Source organism: Chanos chanos, chromosome 3 (genome assembly GCF_902362185.1).
Source record: "Chanos chanos chromosome 3, fChaCha1.1, whole genome shotgun sequence".
Classification (NCBI taxonomy): Eukaryota; Metazoa; Chordata; class Actinopteri; order Gonorynchiformes; family Chanidae; genus Chanos; species Chanos chanos.
Genome location: NC_044497.1, coordinates 40,113,208 through 40,135,341, shown reverse-complemented (window position 1 = coordinate 40,135,341; position 22,134 = coordinate 40,113,208). Strand labels below are relative to the sequence as shown.

The window sequence follows — 22,134 nt, the reverse complement described above, 5'->3', positions numbered from 1 at the left end:
TGCTTTTCAATATTTTATAAAATAGTTAATGTACCAAATGATGTGACTTTTTTTAACCAGTAATTTAAGAAGAACGAATTTAACAAAGTTGTGATTTTTCTGATTAGTACCTGTGCAGAGCAAGCATCAAAAGTCAACTCTAAGATTAAACTTTTTTACATTATACTGTCAGTCTTGGCATCCTTGGATGATCCTGTGCTTTCTCAAAACACAAGACAATTCATTACATTAACAAGTTTGTAATAGACAGTCAACAGATGACAGTAAAAAAGACAACTATCAAACAAATGAAGCTGGATAAAGCATGCGATACATAATGAGAGAATGCATAAAGTTTACAATTATATTTAGACAGCCAGTCACCAGTTCAACAGTTCAATATATACAATAAAAATGACCAAAAGATACAAACAAAGACACCATCTTGTTATCTCTATGGAGTGTTTAACAGCAGATCAGTAGATGAGATGATCTCCTTATGGTCATTATCTATAAAACTTTCCTGGTGTGGGTTGCAGCACCACTCTGTCCTAGGTTGACTTATCATGTTGGCATTGACTCTGCAACTCTCTTCTCCTCTGAACATTAGAGTAAAAGATCATGACGGCAGGACTGTTTTGCTGAGAAACATGATAGTTGCTACGGCACCTGACAGCTTAAACTGTAACTAATGGCTGTTTTTTATGAGACTCCAGAGCCCAGTGGGATTACTCCATTATGGACACTGCAGTGTTTGGTTCCAGACTCATGCAGTGGATAAGACAACAATAATATAACAATGATGCAATGACCCAGAGCACCAGATCATGATATCTTTAACTTGACTACAGGTTTAGTCTAGACATAATGATTCACACAGACAATGAAACACTAAATTAAGCTTCTTCTATAGGAATCACCCTCCAAAAGCACCCATGCAATTACACAGGAAAAAAAGCAAACTTAACATTGTATCTAAACACAAAATCATTAAAAGTTGAGCTTGAAAATAACAACTGTCTTTGTTGAACTGTCGACTGAAATGCATTTGAAGCCTGTTCTCTGGCATTTGAAAGCCTTCTCAAAGAGGTCTAAAATGTTTTGGAACAATGTCACTAAACCTGCTTAAGACTTGCATTTTCAAGGAGTAACTCACCTGCATTTTCTGGCAGTGAGATGCTGAAGGTCCAAAAAGGATCTGACACTGTTCATCTGCTGTGTAAGTCATGCCTGGTAATTTGGATGGCTGGACAACTGAATTCAGATTCATTGGATCTGTTTGTAAGAGACAACTACTTGCCTTTGACCTGGGACACACACACACACACACACATACACAGACATTGCTTGAGGCTGTACTTTTTGCATGTTGTCATAAAATATATAATAAAAAGTGATTTGGAATCTAACAGGATCTTTAAAACATCAGTACAGTATTTTAAAACTGCTATGGAGGCAAATCTTAAGCACTGGGCAGTCTTTACCTGAGAAACTTCTCCATGTCTTCTCGACTACATTGGGACCAGGATACTTCTCCTAGGTTCTGGCCTTTGACCCACTCTCCTGACATGATGTGTAGACCATCTTTGCAGGCTGAATGTTCACTGTCATGGCTCATGCCCATACTGAAAACACAAAGCGCAGGTTAACTGTAATCTATTTGAACATACACCACAGTCAAACAGTTACACTTCCTATGAATATCACATGCATAGATGCATTTATGAGACATTATAAAGCCCTTATAGTGCCTAAGTATGCATAGTAACATTTGACAAATGAGTAAGTTTATATTAGCTATCATGAGTGTCATAACAAAGATGTCAGAATGCATCTCCTCCCAAAGTTTTCAAATTAGACATATGAAGCTTGGCACAAAGACCCATTAGTTTCTATTAATTTATTATGTGGTGCTCCAAACAGCTTTTGCATGGTGGATGATTTTCCAGGAAGGAAAGTTATGTAAATGGTGCAGAATGAAGAAAATTCAACTTTGAAGAAACTTTGCAATAGTAACCATACAAAAATGCCCATCAGCCATTCTTTCTTCAATAATTAGCCTCTACAGACAAGTGTTTAAGCTTTACACACTTACCTACACTACACCATACTACATATGCATCCATGGGAAACACAAACACAAACACACACACACACACACACACACACATGCGCACAAACATGCACACACACACTGCCTCAGAGTTCCATTCTGGAATGTTACTATAGTAACTGCACAACAATGCTCAGCGGCAATACCTCACCATGCATAAACTTCCTCTCATAAAAATGTGCCTACAGTGTAGACACAGCCACCCACACACACCATAAGAAGACTGTGTCAAACATTAATATTATTGCAATATTGCACACAGAGCCATATGTCACCAAGGGACAAGTGGAAGCTTTGTAATAATGATTTAAAGTCAAAGAACTCAAATAATTAGATTAACCATTTGCATAAGAGTTTCCTCATTTTTGGCCCCAACATTGACTCAGTAGGCCTCAGTACTGCTTTTCTAGTGGTTATTTGCTCTCTAAAACAAAGACCCCTTGTGTCATCTTATCCTCACAATTCTGCTTGTGTGAGCAATAGCACACTTTGCCAATAGTTTTCAGCTGAGTACAGATTCATCAGAGACAGATGAAGCCCTTCAGTGCGATGTTCTCAAACATAAGCCCTTTGCCTCACCAGATCAGTTTGAATATAGAGTTGGCTTATCAGCCTGAACCCTTCCTGATATAAGCACTAATAATATGTCTGCTGGGTTGTTAGGTCAGACAACATGTGGCAAGAACAAATCCAATCTCTGAAGTCTCTTCTGGCCCAAACTCAGCTGCACAAGCTGATAATTTGCTTTGGTGTGATCTAGAGAACAGACTCTGTAGATGAGTTCTGGCCTGAAAGTGATGAGAGGTCTTGGGGGTGAGGAAGTCTTTACTAATGCAGTATTACATCAGTGTGGCTAAGGAGTGAGTCCTGCCAAGTAATGACGATTTCTGAGCTCATTTGGCACAGAGAGGAGAGGAACCTTTCAGGAGTAATCAAACAGCTTTATCCCTCACATTTTGATCATATACTATATGTATACTTTTTATATAAAAAGATAAATATAATTTTTATGTATATGTATATACTATATAGTCTTACAAACAAGTATACACAAATGATATATATCCACACGTACAAACGCACATATAAATATATATGAAAACACACAGACACACACACACACACACACACACACACTCACACACTGCTCCCTATTACTGAAACAAATATGCACTCATGCCATCTAATAAACACAGAAAAATGCCTCATGTAAAACCATGTGTAATACATTACAAAGCAGTCTCAAAGCATCTAAGTCGTACTTTGTCGTAAGCAAGCATGAGCTCTCAACACTGTCTTGGAGGTACCTCATAATGAGCAACAATGACAGGAAGCTTTAAGGGGAATGTTTATTGACTGTTTTAAGGACAATACCACATGCAGCTCCTACATGCCGCAGAGGTTTGGAGACAGGGTGTTGAGGGGGTCGAGGAGGTGGGAGGTGATACACTGTAACCGACTTTAATGAAACCAGATGGTCCTCCAGAGTGGCGCACATCTTTCCAATTGCTTGGAGGTCCCAGAGGACTGAAGCAGCTTTGTGGCACAGTCACACTCAGTCCTTATTTGTTCCAGCCTAACTCTCTCATATATCGGCATGGCAACCCAATCAGGCCTGGCTAAAATGATATATCTCTGCTACTCCCTTGGCTACTCAACAGAGGACTGAGACACATGACGACTGAGAACAGTATTGTGACAGCACTGGAATGTGGAATCACTGTTTGACATGTTTGACAATCTGAAGTCAAAGCTTTATGACAGCTTCACAAACAAAATCCATAAGATTCTTATGGCTCCGCAGCTCTAATCTCAGTCTAGTCTCACCTTAAACAAAGGTCTGAGGGGCACTGAAGCTGTGCATACAAAACCAGTCAAACATTCATTCAAATGTTCTAATTCAATATAGTTAATGCACAAACATCTGACTTAAAAATGTCAATCTTAAATCAAAACATGTCCCTGTATGCACTGAAGATACAATCCCATCCTTTGAACTCACTTATTAAGTCACTACAACTACAAACAGTGTTGCTCACTAAAGAACATAATGGTGTAATGAAGATTACAGTGAAATGTTTGATTATGTTTGACAGCAACTTTAAATGTGGATTCAGCAGTGCATGCTTTTTGGAGACGTAGTTGGTCTAGAGGGTCCAAGATATGCTTCAACTTGGACAGTTGTCAGAAAATGGTAACTGACCTGCTTTTCTAAGTTTATAAGGGAAAACGACAAATCCTACATCATCTCGGTCTCAACAATCTTTTTATACAAATTTAAAAGAAGATGGGATCATATCTGCACTATGTTTTTTAAAATATCATGACTCAGTGATAAATATCCATTGTCGTCTGATATACATTTTATGATATGTAGTGCTGTGACTGATAGTTTACATTACTGAAATCTCAACAGGTAGTTTCTAGTTTGTAAAAAGATGTAATACTATGCAGCTATAGTGGGCTCAGATAATAAAGAGATAAACAAAAAATAATAATTCAAAAGATTAATGGACACAAAACAACTTAACATCAAAATAACGTTAGAATTTCGTATATATTTTATATGTATGGACATTTTTTCTCGATGATTATTTTATTTATTATTTCATTTCTTTATTTATATTTGCCCTGTCCGTAATGCACAAGGAAAGCTGTATGGAATGGGACTGAAGCATTCTAAACTCTAAAAAGTGATGTAGGAGGCCTGTCAATCAAGTGGCATCCATCACTCATAGCTCACTTTTTGACTAGGGATACAACTTATGCTCCATAACTACGTTTAATGTAGTGTCTCAGAGCAGATGTAAACTTTGGCTCTTAGCCAGTCAAACCAGGCGTCACCTTATTCTGAAAATCCTGTGAAACTCTGAATTCACATAACAAGTTACACATAATGAATTTACGTTACTGTGTACATAAATTTAAGTGGCCAAGTAAAGAGCCAAAATTTTATATTCTTTAAGAATAAAATTATTCTTTTACAGTACTATAGGGCTTAAATTAAGGAAGAGCTTTAAGGGTTTAAAGTAAAGAAATCCCAAATAGCTTCTCTTTCTTTATGTAACTTAATGCCACATACACATAGTGTGTTATAAAAATGTATGTTTCAAGACTGCATTTTATATTATGATGTAGGGGTGTTTGGTGGGCAAATATTAAGGACTAGATGTATTTGTCTGACATGCAGTTTTACAAAACATGAAGTGGAATATATGTGGAAATTCTTATGTTGATCAACCCTACACCGAGTCAGAAGAGGTGACCCCATGGCATGTCCTCCAACGCAGGCCAAAATGTTACTCAGGGGCCGTTCCTTATGGAGGTGTTATTAGGGGTGGAGAGCTCCCCTGTCTCTCTCTTTTCATTTTTAACAATTTTGCTATAATGAAAGCCCATACTAGTCTGCTACTATGAAGCAGCCACTCAGGCAGTAAGTTGCTATAGCAGTATACCTGTTTAGAATAGAAAGTGAGCCAACTTTGTGACATGAACACCTCTGAGTCAGACCCAATATTCGCTTGCTAGTATGTGAATCAACTATCTGATTTAAAATTGGTTAAGTTTAAGTTAGGTTTTCAGGGTACACAAATCCCTAGCTCTTAGTAAAACATTGTTCTTTTTTGGAAGCAGTCAACAAAAGGAGAGAGGTCACTTAATTTTTGTGGTCAAAACCTCCTGAGAATATTTTTCCTTGAATAATAACTATATTTAAATGTAGAAATCTACGTTTCAGTAACTGCAAATGAATATGCAAGTCCTCTTTGGTTAACAGGTGCTACATCTCAGACTTCATATACTTTAACTTTAGCTTTTGAAAAAGAGAGGCCAATAGTGTCTGCCACAATGCTGAGATGCTACGCTAGTTAGTTAGAAAGGGTTTATCAGAAATGCTTTACAAAAAGACTTCTCTCAGTCTTAGTCCTTTTTGTCTTAAAGACTCTACTGAGGAACAAAGACAGAGTACTGATAGTAGTTGCTATGTAATAGCTTACTTAAACTGTTGTTGCATGTTTGAAGTATGGTAGCTGATACTGTAGCCATTTTGCTTACAATTAAACATTTGTTCTATTGAAGGATGTAAGTCATTTTAGACTGAAATAGAACTTGATTAATGTGGTGTTGCCTAGCTCCCGCACCACATCAGTACAAAACAGTAGAACATCACTCACTTGTGGCCCATCTCATGGGCAATGGTGAAGGCAAGGTTGAGGCCGTTGTCTTCAGCTAGTATGCATTTTCTCTTTTCACTGCACATGCCACTCAGATATGCAATCCCTGCCAAAAAAGAGTAATGGGGAAAGAACAACTGACATCACAGCTCGAGGCAAAACTTTGCAAACTGCAGCATCCTGATAGTACACTTTTAATTTAAAAAATCTTTACTACGAAAAACTTCACGATTAAAACAAAGCAATAGGACCTCACCACTGACATCTTGTCTATGCTTATGGCATGTCTGTTACTGTTTATTACTTTGCGAAGTGCATCTAAGGATACCCTTATAGGACATCAAATGAAGTACTTCAAAACAGCAAGGTCAAGCAAACCATATAACTTCTAAAAAAAGGTTATGATGAACAACAAAGTAGTTTGTCCTCGAGTGATGTCTCTTGCTCTCTCTCTCTCTGTCTCTCTGTCTCTCTCTCTCTCTCCCTCCACCCCAAGAGAGTTATTCCAGTGGCTGAAAGTGGATTCATTCTGGGAATATTTGGAGACTGTAAAGTAAATCAGGACTGGACCATTATGCCTGAGGTTATTCCCCACTTCTTAAGATGCTAGCGTCATGTCTACTGCGTGCCCCTGCATTTCATACGCAAATGGCAACTGCAGCCACTATGCTACTGCCGCAGCCACTAGATCAGGTTCGGGGCAAAAAACATGGTGTCTGGAATAGCAGATTGTATGCCATGACCTTTGATGACTTAATCGCTCAGCTGAAACAGATCCAGAACTAATGCTTTCCATTGCCCAGACTCACAAAACAATCCAGCCTTTGATGGCAGGAATGAATAAAAGAAAAAGGACTGTTTTCTGTAGGGACAAAGTGGCCATTAGGGGCTGAGCAAATTCTACAGAATCCCTCGTCCAATCTCAGGAGCCCCCTCAGCAAGCCAGCTCTTCCTGTTACCCTGTATACTTTCCCCCTTTTCTAACCCCTGCAAAAGCTTGCAGAAGCAGCAATATGATTCACCCTTGGGGCTGAACGGAAGATTAACTGTTAATCTGCCCATTTATGGATGCTAGGTCTCTCTGCCATGCAGAACACTAGCCAGTGGTTCTCTTCTGAGTGGTTCTCTTCTGTTCTCATCGAGCCTCATGGGTGTTGAGCTGACCTTTGAAAATGCTGCTATAAAGACATCCCTCCCGTAGGAAACCTGAACCAACCTTGCTGGAGCCACCCTTGAGAACATTTTTCACTGTGGCAAACATTCTCATCAGATGGTCCCCTGTTTCCATTTAACTGTATTTTTAGTCTTCTTTCACACAGAAAAGAATATATATTTTTTTATGTTTCTCAGCAATTATGTTCATAAACAAAGACAGGTCAAGCCCACAGGTCTGGCGGGTAACATAGTTACCTTGTCGACCTCATGCAAGATGAGCTCTTGAGCAGTGACTTTTACATCAGTGTAATGGAAGCAACAGAACGTCCATCCCCTTTACTGCTCTTCACCTCCATTGATGTACTGTAAAAACAATCAGTAAACTAAGAACTTCTTGTCAAGGTGTTTATGAAGCACATGTTAAACAGGGTCTGCAGTTCCACACAGAGTGGAACAGGGTATGGGCCTCTCATCGTCCTCATGCACACAAATCCACTACGCATGATATTTTTATGGGAGCATATCAATCAGAGGGATAAGTCTGATGGCAAACGCAGACCTTCTAGTCCACATGTTCAGCGCGGTGCCATTTTTTGACAGACGGATGAGTGGGGACAGAGCCTCATTTAATGGAGCAACTGGAGTTGCTGCTGCACCCAAAGCAGTCCTGGCATGCCTCACTGGCCATTTTACAAACATCTGTGCCCCAAGGCTCTAAATGCAATGTGGCTCTCTGGAAATGATTCTTCTCTATTCCAAAACATGTTTTTCCTTTAATGAGAGGTGTTGGTACCACATCTGGATTGACCTTGTCTCACCGAAAACCTCAGGTAGGAACAAATAAGATCTTAGGATGTTTTCTTCTGCTATTTTGCTCCCTTACGTAACATTCAGCAATCGCCATATGTTTTACTACTACCTTGACCTGAAATAGTCACTGTAGTAGCACGCAATATGAAACTACTCTTTTACCACACAATATACAGCCACTGTGGTAACATAAAAAATGCATCAAGTTTTAGCCACAGCCTCTTTTTCATATTCATCAAAATGACCTGTCAGGACACAATCTACTTTATGGACTGTGCATCTATGCTTCCCTTAAAAACCCTGAGAAAAATGACTGGAAACTAGCCTTAACCCAATCTTGGTGTGTGAAAAATATGGAAACGATTTGGATGGCAGTGTGATTGACACAAAGCATGCCTCAGATTCCCAGTGAATGATCAAGCAAAAACGAGTAAGAGCACTCTTTGACCTTGCAGTAGGGGTTGTCAGGATACATCACATGGTGAAAAGCCCAACGTGTCACAAAAAAGTGTGGAGAAAAGTAGGTCAGCCACTAGCTTTGCCTTAAGTTAGCAGTGGTCTCCACAGAGCTGGCTTTGTGACACAGTACGTACGTGTCACACACATTCCTAAGAGTGCGGAGGAACCGCTGCATTTAAGCTGAGAGGCTCTCAGGGTTGGGTCACATACCTCCTCACTCACACACACAAAAAGGCAGGGCAAGAGGCACCACCCACGCTCTAACCACATTGGACCACACATGTATGGATCGTTTTATGCACACAGCAAATGTTTCCCGCCTCATCTCACACACACCCACGCATACACAAAAAAGAAATAAAAACTACATGCATGCATGCTCAAGCACACACAGACACACTCACACACATACAATTCTCTTCTAAACTCATGGCAGAAGATTACTAAATCATTGTGTGGTTGAGTTGATGGGCCAGTAGTATGGGAGGTCCTCATTTCAGAGCTAATGGTCATTACTAATGGGAATCATTATCCAAATTAGAATTAGTGTGTGTGTGTGTGTGTGTGTGTACGCGTGCGTACGCGTGCGCGTGCATGTGTGTGCATGTCTGTGTGTCTGTATGCAAAGCAAGAACCCTACTTCAATGAGGGAACAGATCTCCTTCCTGATGCACATATTCAATGTCAAAACAATCCTAGGTGGTTCAGGAATCTCCAACGGACACACTCACTAGGCACACATGTCTTACACTACATTAGGTAGTATATGTGGTGTTCCACCATAAACAGGCTTCTGTTAAATGTCCTCATAATCAGCTCTAACCACCCACTACACCATCACTTTATTCTGCTGCCCACTGGCCACAGGCACAGGGCAATGTCAAGTAAAAAGGTACACTTTTGGAAAAGCTTTATGCCTCTTGCCAGCAAAATCTTCAACAGCTAATGGGCCTGAAAACTGGAAACCATACCCCGTCCCTCTTATGCTGCCCTTAAACTGTTCCCATCCACCTCCTTGACTCCGCGTTTGTGTATTTACGTAATGTCTTCCTCTATACGTTCTGCTATGAGTGTGACTGTAGTTGTGAGTTTAACAGCTATGCTCTGTTTATTTCTGTTGTGACTGCATGCTGAGATCACATGTTGCATACTGTAAATATCTATTTACATTGTTTGTCCAGTAACACTGTACTGGATGTTAAAAAAAATAATCAAGATAAGCGAAATAGTTTTATACTGTTTGGAAGAGAATAACTCAAGTGGTTCAATACATGTCAAGAATTTCCCATCCAAATGACCATGTGGCAGTAAACTCCACATTGCCCTTTTAGTGTATTGCACATCCTCATACAACTTGCAACACACTCAGAGTCAGGAACGTCATAATTGTGGAGATACTGTGGTGAGTCAGTCAGGCTTGGCACTAAGCCAGTGAGACATAAAACAACTTTACAAAATCTTTGCCCTGGTCTCGCAGTTAAACAGTGTCGACACTATCAAAACAGTGCCAGGGATCACAAATTCACATCATTAATCCAAGCACATGATAACAAAATTTACCACACTTTAAGACTTAAGGATATTTTATTTCTCTAAAGGCTGTTTGACATTAAAATTCTGAGTGAGAGGAAAGAGTGGTGCTGGGCTGGCAGAGAAATCTGAGTGCCCCAATCTTGGTGATTGATTCTCGTATTTTTTGTGCTCTCACTCCTTTTACGATGTCTGAAACTGCTCTGATGCCGTACATCTCCTAAAGGACAATGCCACAAATTGACAAAAGCAAATAGTACTTTAAAAAAGCTCACAGGCATGCTGACTCAACTTACCCACTGTGTCACATGGCTCATCTTTGTGGACGCAGAAATCTTTCCTGCAATATGAAAGATGAACATCAGTTTTGAGAGGGCAAAGCTTTTCATGATTCACATGACTCAGTGCCTCACTACAAGGTCCTCTCATCTGCACCCGTGACCATGCATACACAGCGTGTGGGATTAGAGGGGATATCCTGGAATATTCTGACCATTAACGTTTCACAAAGTTGCCCTAGGGTTAATCTCTCATTCATCGCAAATTCAGCTCACAGTTGTAAGCAGAGGTTTCAACCTCAACAAGCTAGAGTTTTTAAGGTCCTTCTTCCACTCAGGCACAATTGGTGTCTGGTCTTCAAGGCTGGAAGAGGATCTCAGTTTATATGTATGCTATGTGTTTGTGTATGTTTTACGTAAGGTAAGCATACACAAACGTGTGTGTGTGTGTGTTTGTACCAAACAAGTCATAGAATCCTTGTCTGACTGAGAAACGGATGCAAAGACAGCTCAAAAAAGCAAGTGCTGCAGTGTGGTCTTGTCTAAGGCCATTGTTTCACTGGACAGCACATGTGGAATCACCCAGCATCAAACACCTGCTGAATCTCAGTGTTCATGCCTGGGACCTCTCAACAGATTCCAATCAGAGTCTCTTCATGGGCCAGCTCTCTTTATGGGATTTAGAGCTTTGGCTGAGGTAGGCTCCAGGAGCACATCTAAGTGAAAACTGTCTATCAGCGTTTCATTGAAATGGAAACCAGGGGACCGCACAGTCTATATTTCTGAGAACAACTCCTGTTCATTTCCCATGAACTCAAAGTATGTATGTGTGTGTGTGTGTGTGTGTGTGTGTGTGTGCAGGAGAGACAGAGCAAGAGAGAGAGGAGAGAGAGAGAGAGAGAGAGAGAGAGAGAGATAGAAAGAGGGGGAGGGAAATTGGGTGAACTTTCAGACGTGGGCTGATATACAATGGCCTATCTCCTTTTTCTCAAGCAGCTTGTTTGAAGCAGTGATTAAAAATTGTTTTAAGAGAAACAGTGTTATCATGACCATTATTCATCGACTTGAATTCCTGTATCAATAATTACAGACATCTGTTCCTCATAGTGATGATGTGATTAATGGGTATCAGTCTCTTTAGAATGTAAAGACAACATAACAAGATTCAAATATCTCTTGATTTAAAGTATGACCCAGCTAAATGTTGAATCATTTTCCACTGATATAGCTAGCAATCAACTAACTCTATTTCAACTAACTCTCTCTGTCCTTCAGTGGGACTCAGTTTGTATAGGTTGTGATGGGTGCACACTGTCTTTGGCGCAATAAGACCTTGTAATAAGGATGGCAGTGTCAACAGAGGGGAAGTCATCCCTCCATGTGGAGCTGAAGTCAGACAAGAGAGTCTTTCTCCCATACTCCTCCTGCTGCCAGCGGCAAAAACTTTCCAACATCTTTTCCCCATGATGCCCAATGTACATGCCTGTCTGAGAGAGAGAGAGAGAGAGAGAGAGAGAGACAATGAGAGGCCATTCAATTTGGACAAGCACCATTAACACACATGCAAGCCACAGGTCTTCAAAGGACACTTTTGTATCACAGGGCTTTGTCTGTGGTTATGCTGACAACATAAATATGTGTGCTTGTGTGTGTGTGTATGTGTGTGTGTGTGTGTGTGTGTGTGTGTGTGTGTGTGTGTGTGTGTGTGAGATATCAGAGATATTTAGTTGTGTCATCTTACTGGTGTCTCTGACAAGAGTACAAGTTTGGTCAGTCTGATATTGATTTGGATCCCCAGACTTTTGTGCTGAAATAGATTAAAAACCTGCAAAATAACAAGAATAAACAGCTTTGGAGTCAGTCATCCAGATGCATTCCAACTATTCATCAGCAGTTGATTAATACTGTTTTCTTAAGCAAACTACCTCTGCTGCATTTGCAAACTCATTAGAGTTGCACACCAGGTTCAGGATCTTAGGATTTACAGAACCATTTTCTGTTTCATGTTTGGGCCAGAAATGAAGGATGATGTTACATGACAATTAAACAAATAGTTAGTGCATACTCTCTGTATATGTGTAAAGCATGCTGCAGAGTGACTTAAAGACAAATGCAAACATGTCCACATTGTGGACAGATTTTAGTGCATTTGAATAGACTAAAGTGTTTACATTCAATGGAAATTTTGTTAGTGTTTATACATCTGCAGGGTATAAAGGACACATAATTTACAAACATTTTTTGTCAGCTTTTTTTTTTTTTTAAGATAAAAAGGTATTTAACAATTAGAATGCCGCTGGCAAATCTGTTGCCCTCTAATCCATAATTTTGTCCATCCCTAATGCTCATTAAACATAACACAACAGATGATCTGGACATCTTGTCAATGCCTTTACCACAGTGTGCAGTGGTTTATTACTGGAACTGAAGGTACAACTGTTAAAGGGATACACCACCAAAATTGTCATTTTTCATTAAACCCCATGTCTGTCAGAATATGTTAGCCAAACAATAGTTTGCTGAGTTCAAACAGCAGACATTTCCACCGTAACAAACAACTGGAATCATTACAATCAAGTGAAGTTTTTGAATTGAGTGAGGTTTTTAAATTAATACAATAAAATACTTTTGTAATAGACATAAAAATGAGCAAAAATTAGCTTAACTTCAAGTAACTTTAATTTTATGTGGGGAATCCCTTCAGGTCAGCTCACCTGAAATAGGATCAGGTGAAAATTTGTCTTGATGTACAGTTAATTGTTCACAAAGAATAGGAAACGAGAGAGAGAGAGAGAGAGAGGGAGTGCTTACCATATTCATGATTGTGAGAATGAACCGCTTCACAGCTTCTGATCCATGGTAACTGACCATCGCAGGATCAGCAACCACCAGTGTCTCAATGTTGTACTCATGATGTAGCTTAAATGAATATCTTTTCCCTCTTCCACTCTCAGAGGGTTTCCTGGTTTTACTTGTCTGTCTGTCTATAAAGACAAGAAACACATAAAGAAATACATTACCTGTATAAAAGTAAATTTATTAAGCTGCTCAAATTGCTTCATGACCAGCTTACATTGTCCTGTCCTGAAGATAAAGACATTTGCCAGATATTATGAAGTCGTTTTCTCAACACGTTTATTTAGTTCCAACTGAAATCTTGAAGATCTTATTATTCAGCTAAATATGTACATAGTATTTCCTATGCAGTATGTACTATTCATGAACATGGTGATAATTCATGACTTACAGACACCATAATGAATGCCAACAGACATTACACTGACAATAAATGTGCACAAATTTTACTTGGCTGACTTGTAAGGCAAGGATTTCAGTTCAGCTGGGAAATGATGAGATAAGCATTAAATTGCTGAAGGGAATTGAAAACAGGAACATACAGTGACAGCATTCAGTAACAATTGTCATTCAAGGGGATTATTGCCATAGCTACAGAGTTAACACTACTCCAAATTTTACTCAAATACACACACACAAGCTGTTTAATGCAGCCAACTGAGCAATGAAAGCATGCAGGCCAAGTCCATATCTCCCTGACATTGGAGTCCTGTTCCATACACACTGAATGTTCACCATCTAGTCTTCCTGTTCCCGTGCTGCATTCAGTTATGGAGTATTTTGTATGCTGACATCTCTTTTTAACTGTTCCCCTAAATAACTGAAGCTCTGAACAAAAGCAGTACATAACTGAACCATCAAGTTCAGAAGTGAAGGCATGGGGGGATATAAGTCAGTGCTGAAGCACATAACTTTTGGTACTGTATTCCTCCGGCAGAGAGTTTGTCAACTCTTAAAGCACATGATGTAACATGCTGATATATAGAAGCCTGCTGTATCAGGGTCAGGAAGCATAGCAGACAGAGAGTACTTCAAACTGCTCCTACCCCCAACACACACACACACACACACACTCATACACTCACACATATGAACCCTGTGTAATATTTGATACCAGCACTGGTTGAACACTATCATGCTAACATATATCTTTGAAATCTTATGTAAAATAATTTAATAATACTGCACTGATGTTTCCATGACTTACAACAGTTATTGGTTGAATGATCCATAAAAATGTTGAGTTTTTCAATAGGGAAGATGCAATTCATCAGAAAAGCATTCTCGCAATTATGGAAATTTTCAGTGTGTTGTTGATGTTACACCACCTAGTGACAAGATGTGCCAAATCTGGCATGATGCTTTGCAATCATTTAGAGAACATCTGGATTGGGTTTAGTGACAATCACATGGACAGAACTGTTTTTGTAAAAGAATACAAAAACAACAGAGAAAAAAATCTTGTGGTGGCCATATGATTTACACACAAACACTTGTTTTAAAATCTTTTGATGGGACAGTTCCCTTGATGGTTACAGTCAGACAAAGATCTTAAGAGGACTTTGCAAAAACAGGTTTCTCACAAATTTCAATATGGTAGAAAAACAAAATGGATATTGACATGGTTTCCTCAGGCCATGCCGTTCAGCACAAGGCACAGGATCAGGGAAATTATACAGTTTTGTAACTCTATGAATAACAAACACTGCTTAACATTCAGTTATAGGGGAAAAGTAAGAGGATGAAATGGAGGAAAAAAAATAGGTTTCAAGCAGCATTGTGTTAAGACCCCATATTATTATCCTAACACAAATAATAGGGTTTGAGCAGCGTTCTGTCTATATTTCTAATAAATGCAATGTTATAAATGAGACATTTAATAAATATCAAAACAAAGTCAGGATTTCTCTCTACCCCATTAACTAGCATCCAGCAACATGAATGGGATAAAAACCGAGGGCTTCAGCGTGAAACCACTTCATTTCAAAGAGTTACATGTGAGTGTTTGGAAAATGAGTCACCGTAGTACGCAAAAATAAAACTCAGGGCCAAAATGTATATTTTTAATATGCTCTAGGGTTGATTGTTTATCCACAGTTTTTATTGTCTAAAAAATATGAGCACATACCATTTCACTAACTTGGGTTCATTATTGCTTATAATAAGAGTTTACATACATTGTATTTTCTGCAGATGGCTCACATTCATCAAATTAATAATCGATAATGCTGAGGAAAATTACTGATGCTGCATCATGATGTGATGAGTGTGGTATTGGTCACTGACAGCGTTGGACAAAATACTTAAAAAATGTAGCATGCTCAGCTACCGGTTACTCAAGAAAAAGCATAGCTCTGCTACATGAAAGCTACCTTTTACAGAGATGTAACTAGCTATGCAAAAAGCAACATGGCAAAAGCAACTTCCTACACTGAAGCTACTTCATGACTGATGTAATCTCTGAGGCCACATAAAGTAATAATAGTAAGCTGGCAGTCAAACAGTTTGTTCTAATAATCCTTTATTACAAAACATACAAAATACTTATATTTACATAACACCTGTCTTCATGGACTGGTTCTGGATCAAATGTAAGAACACTTCAAAAAGAGGTATGACATAACATATTTTGCCAAGAGTAACATTACAATATGCAACATGGGGTATGACTAAGTGTGTGTTTGTGGCTTAAAGGAGGTGCTTATTCACACAACACAGTAGAAGTCTCTCTAAATTTGCATCAGAAAGCCAGTATTTCTTCCACTGGAAAAGGTCTTTTCCTACAAATTAAAGTCGTTCACCAGCAGAATGCAAAATTCTATGGGCTGGTACGCTAAACTGTGCTTGTGTGCAGTTCCAATCATTTTAATGATTCATTCATCCCCACAAAAATTAACTGACAGAGAATGCATGCCTTGACAGGTCTAATATATAGATATTAGAGGTGTAATGGTTCACCCTATTTATGGTTCGGTTTGTACCTCGGTTTCTGGGCGACAGTTCAGTTAGTATCACAGTTTAACTTGAAAGAAAACTGAACCAACTCAGTACCTTAGTTTTTCTCTCTTTTTAATTTGAACATGTTGAAATTTAACACAAAATTACAAACAGCAATGAAACTCTACAAAAATGAGAGTGAAAGAAAACTTATCTTCAGTCCTATTTATTTTATGGTTCCTACTTTAGAAAATGGGTACTGTGTAAGAAAAGTAATCCTCAGCAACAGTTATTATAAGGCTCTTACCCATGACAGTAAGTCTAAGAAATCCAATTATCGTATGCAAAAACAGAAATCCAATCATTGTAGGCTTCATCATGTACATCACTGTCAGCTAATATATGCCTTTTTGACATTGACAGGATTGTGTTAAATTACGGCAAAATAATTGTCACACTGGCGATTTCAGTGAGATAGACGGGTCCTTAATTTGTGACCTGTCGCTCGAGCTTGCCTATTCAGCATTAAAAGAAACACATGATGACTGCAAAATGATAACCGACTGCTCTGAACTTTTTCAGATCAATGCGCGGCTACTTCGATATAAGAAAAACGTAGAGAAGTCCCCACGCAGAGAAGCCTCGACATTAGATCTACTTGATTAGGTGGATTCATATACTGCAATATAATTTGTGTTATTAATGGTTTGAGCATCATGTATTTCATTCTAATTTAGAGTGGGTATTCAATAACTTGAAGAACAAATTGACGTTGAATGGCGCGTGTATTTTCTCACATTAAAAAATGAAAAGAGAAAGAACATGTGCCAGCTTCAAATTATGATTAACGTTATTATTAATTATCAAAAGCACAAAGAGTATGGAATGCTGTCCTGTAGGCCTATTACATTATTACATGTGCCTCCTGTGTTTTGGCACCAAGGTCGAAAAAACCTTCCATTGCATGAACTGAGACAAAAGAAGTAATGAGACATACTGTGAACCGAACCGACTACAGAATTGCAGTTGTCAGGTTCGGTCTAACACACACACACACGTACATATACTGTATATATATGCGTGTGTGTTAATGTGTGTATATATACTGTATATGGGGAAATATTTTACTCCGGGAAAATGAAGCGATATATCATGTCTTAGTGCTAAATGATGGATAAAACATCTTCACTATTGAAAAACTACTTGATTTCAAAAATAGCAACATTGGAAAATGTAGTTAGGCTACAATAGCAGCTTTGCTACTGATAGAGACACTACTGCCCAACTGTGGTCATTAATGTACCTCAAAGATTACTCTTATCTCTGATTACTCTGTACTCTGATCATTGTCACATTCTTCTAGAAGGTTCAAATATTGTGGGTTATCAGTATGCAGAATGATATACTGGCTATTACTATACAGACAAACATAAACTAAAAAAGGTAACAGAAGTTTTTTGAAAATGGATTGGCAATGTAAATCTGTAAAGCCCTATACAATATACAGATTTACAGCATACACACATACACACACACACACTTTCAACATTGACTCATCTGGATATTCATACATACCAGATATGACTGCACAGTAATTGACTCTGGATTGTTTGTCCGACTTCTTGTCTATGGAGCGTTTCCTCCTGTACACCCTGTGGGCATGCCCCATGACAGACACAGTGTGGTTCACTGGTTCAATGAACAGAAAATCTTCACTGAGTTGAATGAAACCCATCTGCATCAACAACATGAACAGATAATTAAATCAACAAAAAGGTTTTAAAAAAGGCATTCATTGTGACTTTTGTCCAGTTTGTGGAAATTCAAAGAAAAAAAAGAATAATTTCAAATAAATTGTATTAAAGGTTTCTTCGACTGAGTAGGCTGATTTATCCTAAAAAAAAATTATCTCATTTTTCACACATCACGTGCATTTCCTTCTCTGTTGCACAGAATCATCATAAAGAATTCAATGTACATTTAAAAGAAACCATCAGAAAATAAGTACAGATTGAAGGACTGAGGTAATTGACCTGCCCCTGTAGCCCCCATTATTCAAGCCGCCTAGTGGCAGAGAACTTTTTAAATCCATATTTATACGACAAAAAGGTACAAAATACCAAGATTTATCCATTAACATTCTTTGGAGCTCCTGCTCTCTCTGAAACTGTAGCTCCCTTTGTTTTGTAACTGCCAAATACTTGCAGAGAAACAAGGTGGAAGGCTGTGACAACTACTGTTGATTTGCCCTCTGAGCATCTCACACAAATGCACCACATTCCCAAAGCCTGCGACCTGAGAGATCTATAAAACCCAGGAGAGCTAAAACAATACAAATACATTTTTACTGTATTTCAGATCACAGATCTTATAACCGTCAGCATTGTAAATGTACAAATCAGTTAGGTAAATCATCAAATATAGAGTAATCTGAAACAAGAACCCACGCTTTCTATTTAGTTGAATAAAGGATTTGAAGACCTACCCCAACAAATCTCTGCTTTATAGCAGTTACGGTGCTCTCTAAGCTGCTGAGACAACCAGCAGGCTGGGAAGCTGATGGCAGCTTAGACATTTACATTACAGATCAGTTAGTCCAAATAATAAGCCAAAACCATGCTCTCCCACAGTGCACCACAGTGTAACACTCTGCAGAGAACATCCAGCTCTCATTGCTGCTTCCAGTAACCCAAACTCCTCATGTGCACCTCCGTTCAATAAAGCAGCCAAGGCCAAAAAATGGTGCAGGCAACCAGGGAGCCATCCCACTGGGAGGGTTACCTGATGTTGGAGCGGAATGCTGCCAAGGGGCTAGTGGGTCAGGGGAGTGCTCTGGGGAGAAAAGAGTTATGCTCTTGTGGATGGTTTAACTCTGCCGTCTCACTCAGACTAAACAAGCCAGGCTGGGCTTGATTAAAGAGGGCTGACTGGAGAGCTGGGACTCACTATACAGGCAAAGACAGAGTCAGGCCCAGGCCAAGGTTGCTTTCCATTCTGCCACTGAATCCCTTATATGCTCAAACAGATGGTGAGAACAACTGATTTGTTTTCTCTTACCCGCCTCATCAACACTTTTTTTTTCCCAATTAGCCCTGATGCTAACTAACATATAAGAGGAGTGGATTAAATTTAATTGATTAAAGAACATTTCAAACTACAGAAAAAACTAGATTTCTAATTAAAATGTATTAAATTTTAACTTGTAATGGTGATTTGATTTTTCCAACAAATATTGGTTGAGTTGAAGACCTCAAAATCAACAGTGGTATCTGAGCCAAAAATCTGGTCTCCATCCAATCCATCTAGCCATAGCACACTGCACATACAAACATGAGCTCACAGCAGACAGAAATGAATTATTACAAAATGCATTGACACATATAGCTACCATAATAGCCTTGCCATTACATATCATGTAAATATTGCAATTTTACAAATACTTGCAAGGTTTTAAAATAAAGAGCACAGCGCGGTTTGAAAGGACATGGCTATGATAGCTGGATGCAGCTGTGGTTAGAGGTTAGAACCGGGCCCGTGACTGAAGGGTTACCAGTTCGATTCCCAGGACTGATATCCACAGCTGTGTGCCCTTGGGCAAGGCACTTAACCCCAGTGCCCCAATGTGTGTGTGTTCACTTACTGGTGTTTTAGATGGGTTAAATGCAGAGGACAAATTCACTGCTCACTATTCATAGTGTGTGTGCGTGTGCGATCACAGAGATCTACATTACATTTACATAGTATAACAGACATGAGGCGATGAGAAAATACCTTCATTAACGGCCACTGAAACCTTTAAGACACATGTGGAATTTGCCCTAACACAAACCTATTGTTGAAAAGACTACACACTTTGAGCATACTGGATTCAGTGTATGAGAGTCAGTGAAGTGGTGGCCTAGAGGCCAGTGTTCAACATGGTCCTGAAGGTCTTGGTACCTAAGGTGTGAAATCTCAAACCTTTAAGTGAATCTGGCACAGGTTCCACAGTTGAAAGATTCCTCACACAAGTCATGAAGTACCTTAAACCGTAAGCGCAAGTCTACCTCTCTTGAAAGCACATCTAAACTGCTACCACAATGACATTTTAATGGTCAACTCCTTCACATGTTGTAGTTATGAACTTTCGTGTTCTATTACAGGAGTAAGTTCGTGATATTACAAAAAAGTTTCTCTCAGTTTTATTTCCATGTGACAAATAGTGAGAAATATCATGATTCTTGTCTTTTAATATTACTGGTTTGTCGTGTTTGTCAACAGAATTTCATTAACAAAGTACTGCTTTAACTGTTCTTATGTTTCATAGACACCCCGAAACTCAGCCAAAGCACTCCTTAAACGCGCCAAATTCTTGCTGCGTACTAAATTCTGTGTGGCGAGCGTAGTGAGTCCACACTAGGAAGTTTGAGACTGCGGTCCAACAGTTTATGAAACCTGGTCCAAGCCGAACCGACCACAGAAGCTGACCCCCTACAGCTGTGGAGCTCGCTAAAGACTTAGGTTTGTGTTTTTAATATGAGCTTATGCTGTCTGCATGCGCGCGACCCAGAACCACAACTATGCTATGCAAGAAGAGAGACGTCATAATGTTCTAAAAATTTCTTGTACACCCCTAGTGAAGACGCACCTGAGGATGCCAACGTGAGCAGTCGACTGATGAACTACTGGCCACAGTATGCAAAACGGCTGACTCCCAGCTCGACCCAACTTGATAGTTTGACTAGCGCTGAATATCCCTTTTCTTAACCATGCCTTTTCCAGTCCATGCGCCTGTGCGCTGATATGGAAACTTCAGTTCTTTCGGCTTTACCAACGTTTTGACATGTATTATGGTTTCTAAAATAGCCCCACCGAGAAGCTGTTTACACAGAGATAAACTGGTATCATCATAAAATATGAAGTCCCAATGACAAATCACGTAAAGTTACAGTTATTAAAGTCATCAAGGTAAGTTAAATAGTGCCTCTCTATTGCACTATAACTTGGAACGGTTATGAAAGGTTATGTGCAGAAATTACTTGGGGATCGGGGGGTACTCGTTGTCAAAAAATAACTATGAGGTTCAAATATAAATTAAGCGTGCATGCTGAAGTTAAAAATACGAAAAATTCTAGTTACCAGGCCGGCACAGGTGCTGAATGAGGCAATGGATCCTGAGTAATTGAGAACAGTCCCGCTGTAATAACAAGCTCTCTCCGCGCTGGAGAGAGTTGGCGTGGCGCGCGGAGATGCCTTGCGTGCTTTCAGTTTTCTCTCCACTGTGAACTTCTGGGATAAAAAGCGCATATCTCTCTTCAAGATGAGTTGCAGTTCCTTTCCAAACGCCGGGATTTTGAGTCGAAGCCCCGAGAAGACGAATGTTTGAGGTCCTGAAGAATCCCAATAGCGATGAGATGCGTACTCTTCCCAGTCTGAAATGGAACGGGCCTCTCGAGAGCTACTGCCGGCACTGGCGTCAGTTTTTCGGCTGTTCGGTTTATGAGGAGTCAATGGACTAGTGTCTGAAAACAACTCCGGGAAAATTATTTCTGATTCCCAATTCTGAAAATGTTGAGGGTCTGCATAGATTTCAAAGGAAGACATAGACGTTAACAACAAATGGCAGTGGATTGATCTTTTTAACAATAAAATACAGTAAGTCTATTCGAGGGTAGCCTATGCTAACTGATGAACCGTTTCCAAGTCTGCGAAGATTACCAACCGTCTCTATGTCTGCATGCCACCTGTACAGAATATCTGCGGCTAGTATCAATTACCCAAACGTAACGGTAATAACAATAAATTAAACATTTGTGGTCAATATGTCTAATGTATGTGGCAATTTACCACTGAATCGGCAGCCTAC

At 39.4% G+C, this 22,134-nt stretch overlaps 1 protein-coding gene across 1 annotated transcript in view; it reads right to left on the bottom strand.

The window, feature by feature from the left end:
• Positions 1 to 21,872, bottom strand: part of LOC115806995 (A disintegrin and metalloproteinase with thrombospondin motifs 19-like) — a 46,194-nt gene extending 24,322 nt beyond the window's left edge. The window contains exons 1-9 of the mRNA XM_030767852.1: positions 21,408 to 21,872; positions 17,865 to 18,024; positions 13,308 to 13,480; positions 12,238 to 12,321; positions 11,829 to 11,983; positions 10,515 to 10,558; positions 6,265 to 6,370; positions 1,464 to 1,604; positions 1,136 to 1,286 (exon numbers count right to left, since the gene is read on the bottom strand). Coding sequence (XP_030623712.1) covers positions 1,136 to 1,286; positions 1,464 to 1,604; positions 6,265 to 6,370; positions 10,515 to 10,558; positions 11,829 to 11,983; positions 12,238 to 12,321; positions 13,308 to 13,480; positions 17,865 to 18,024; positions 21,408 to 21,872 — 1,479 coding nt within the window. The remainder of the gene's footprint in view (positions 1 to 1,135; positions 1,287 to 1,463; positions 1,605 to 6,264; positions 6,371 to 10,514; positions 10,559 to 11,828; positions 11,984 to 12,237; positions 12,322 to 13,307; positions 13,481 to 17,864; positions 18,025 to 21,407) is intronic.
• Between the last annotated feature and the right edge of the window lie 262 nt (positions 21,873 to 22,134).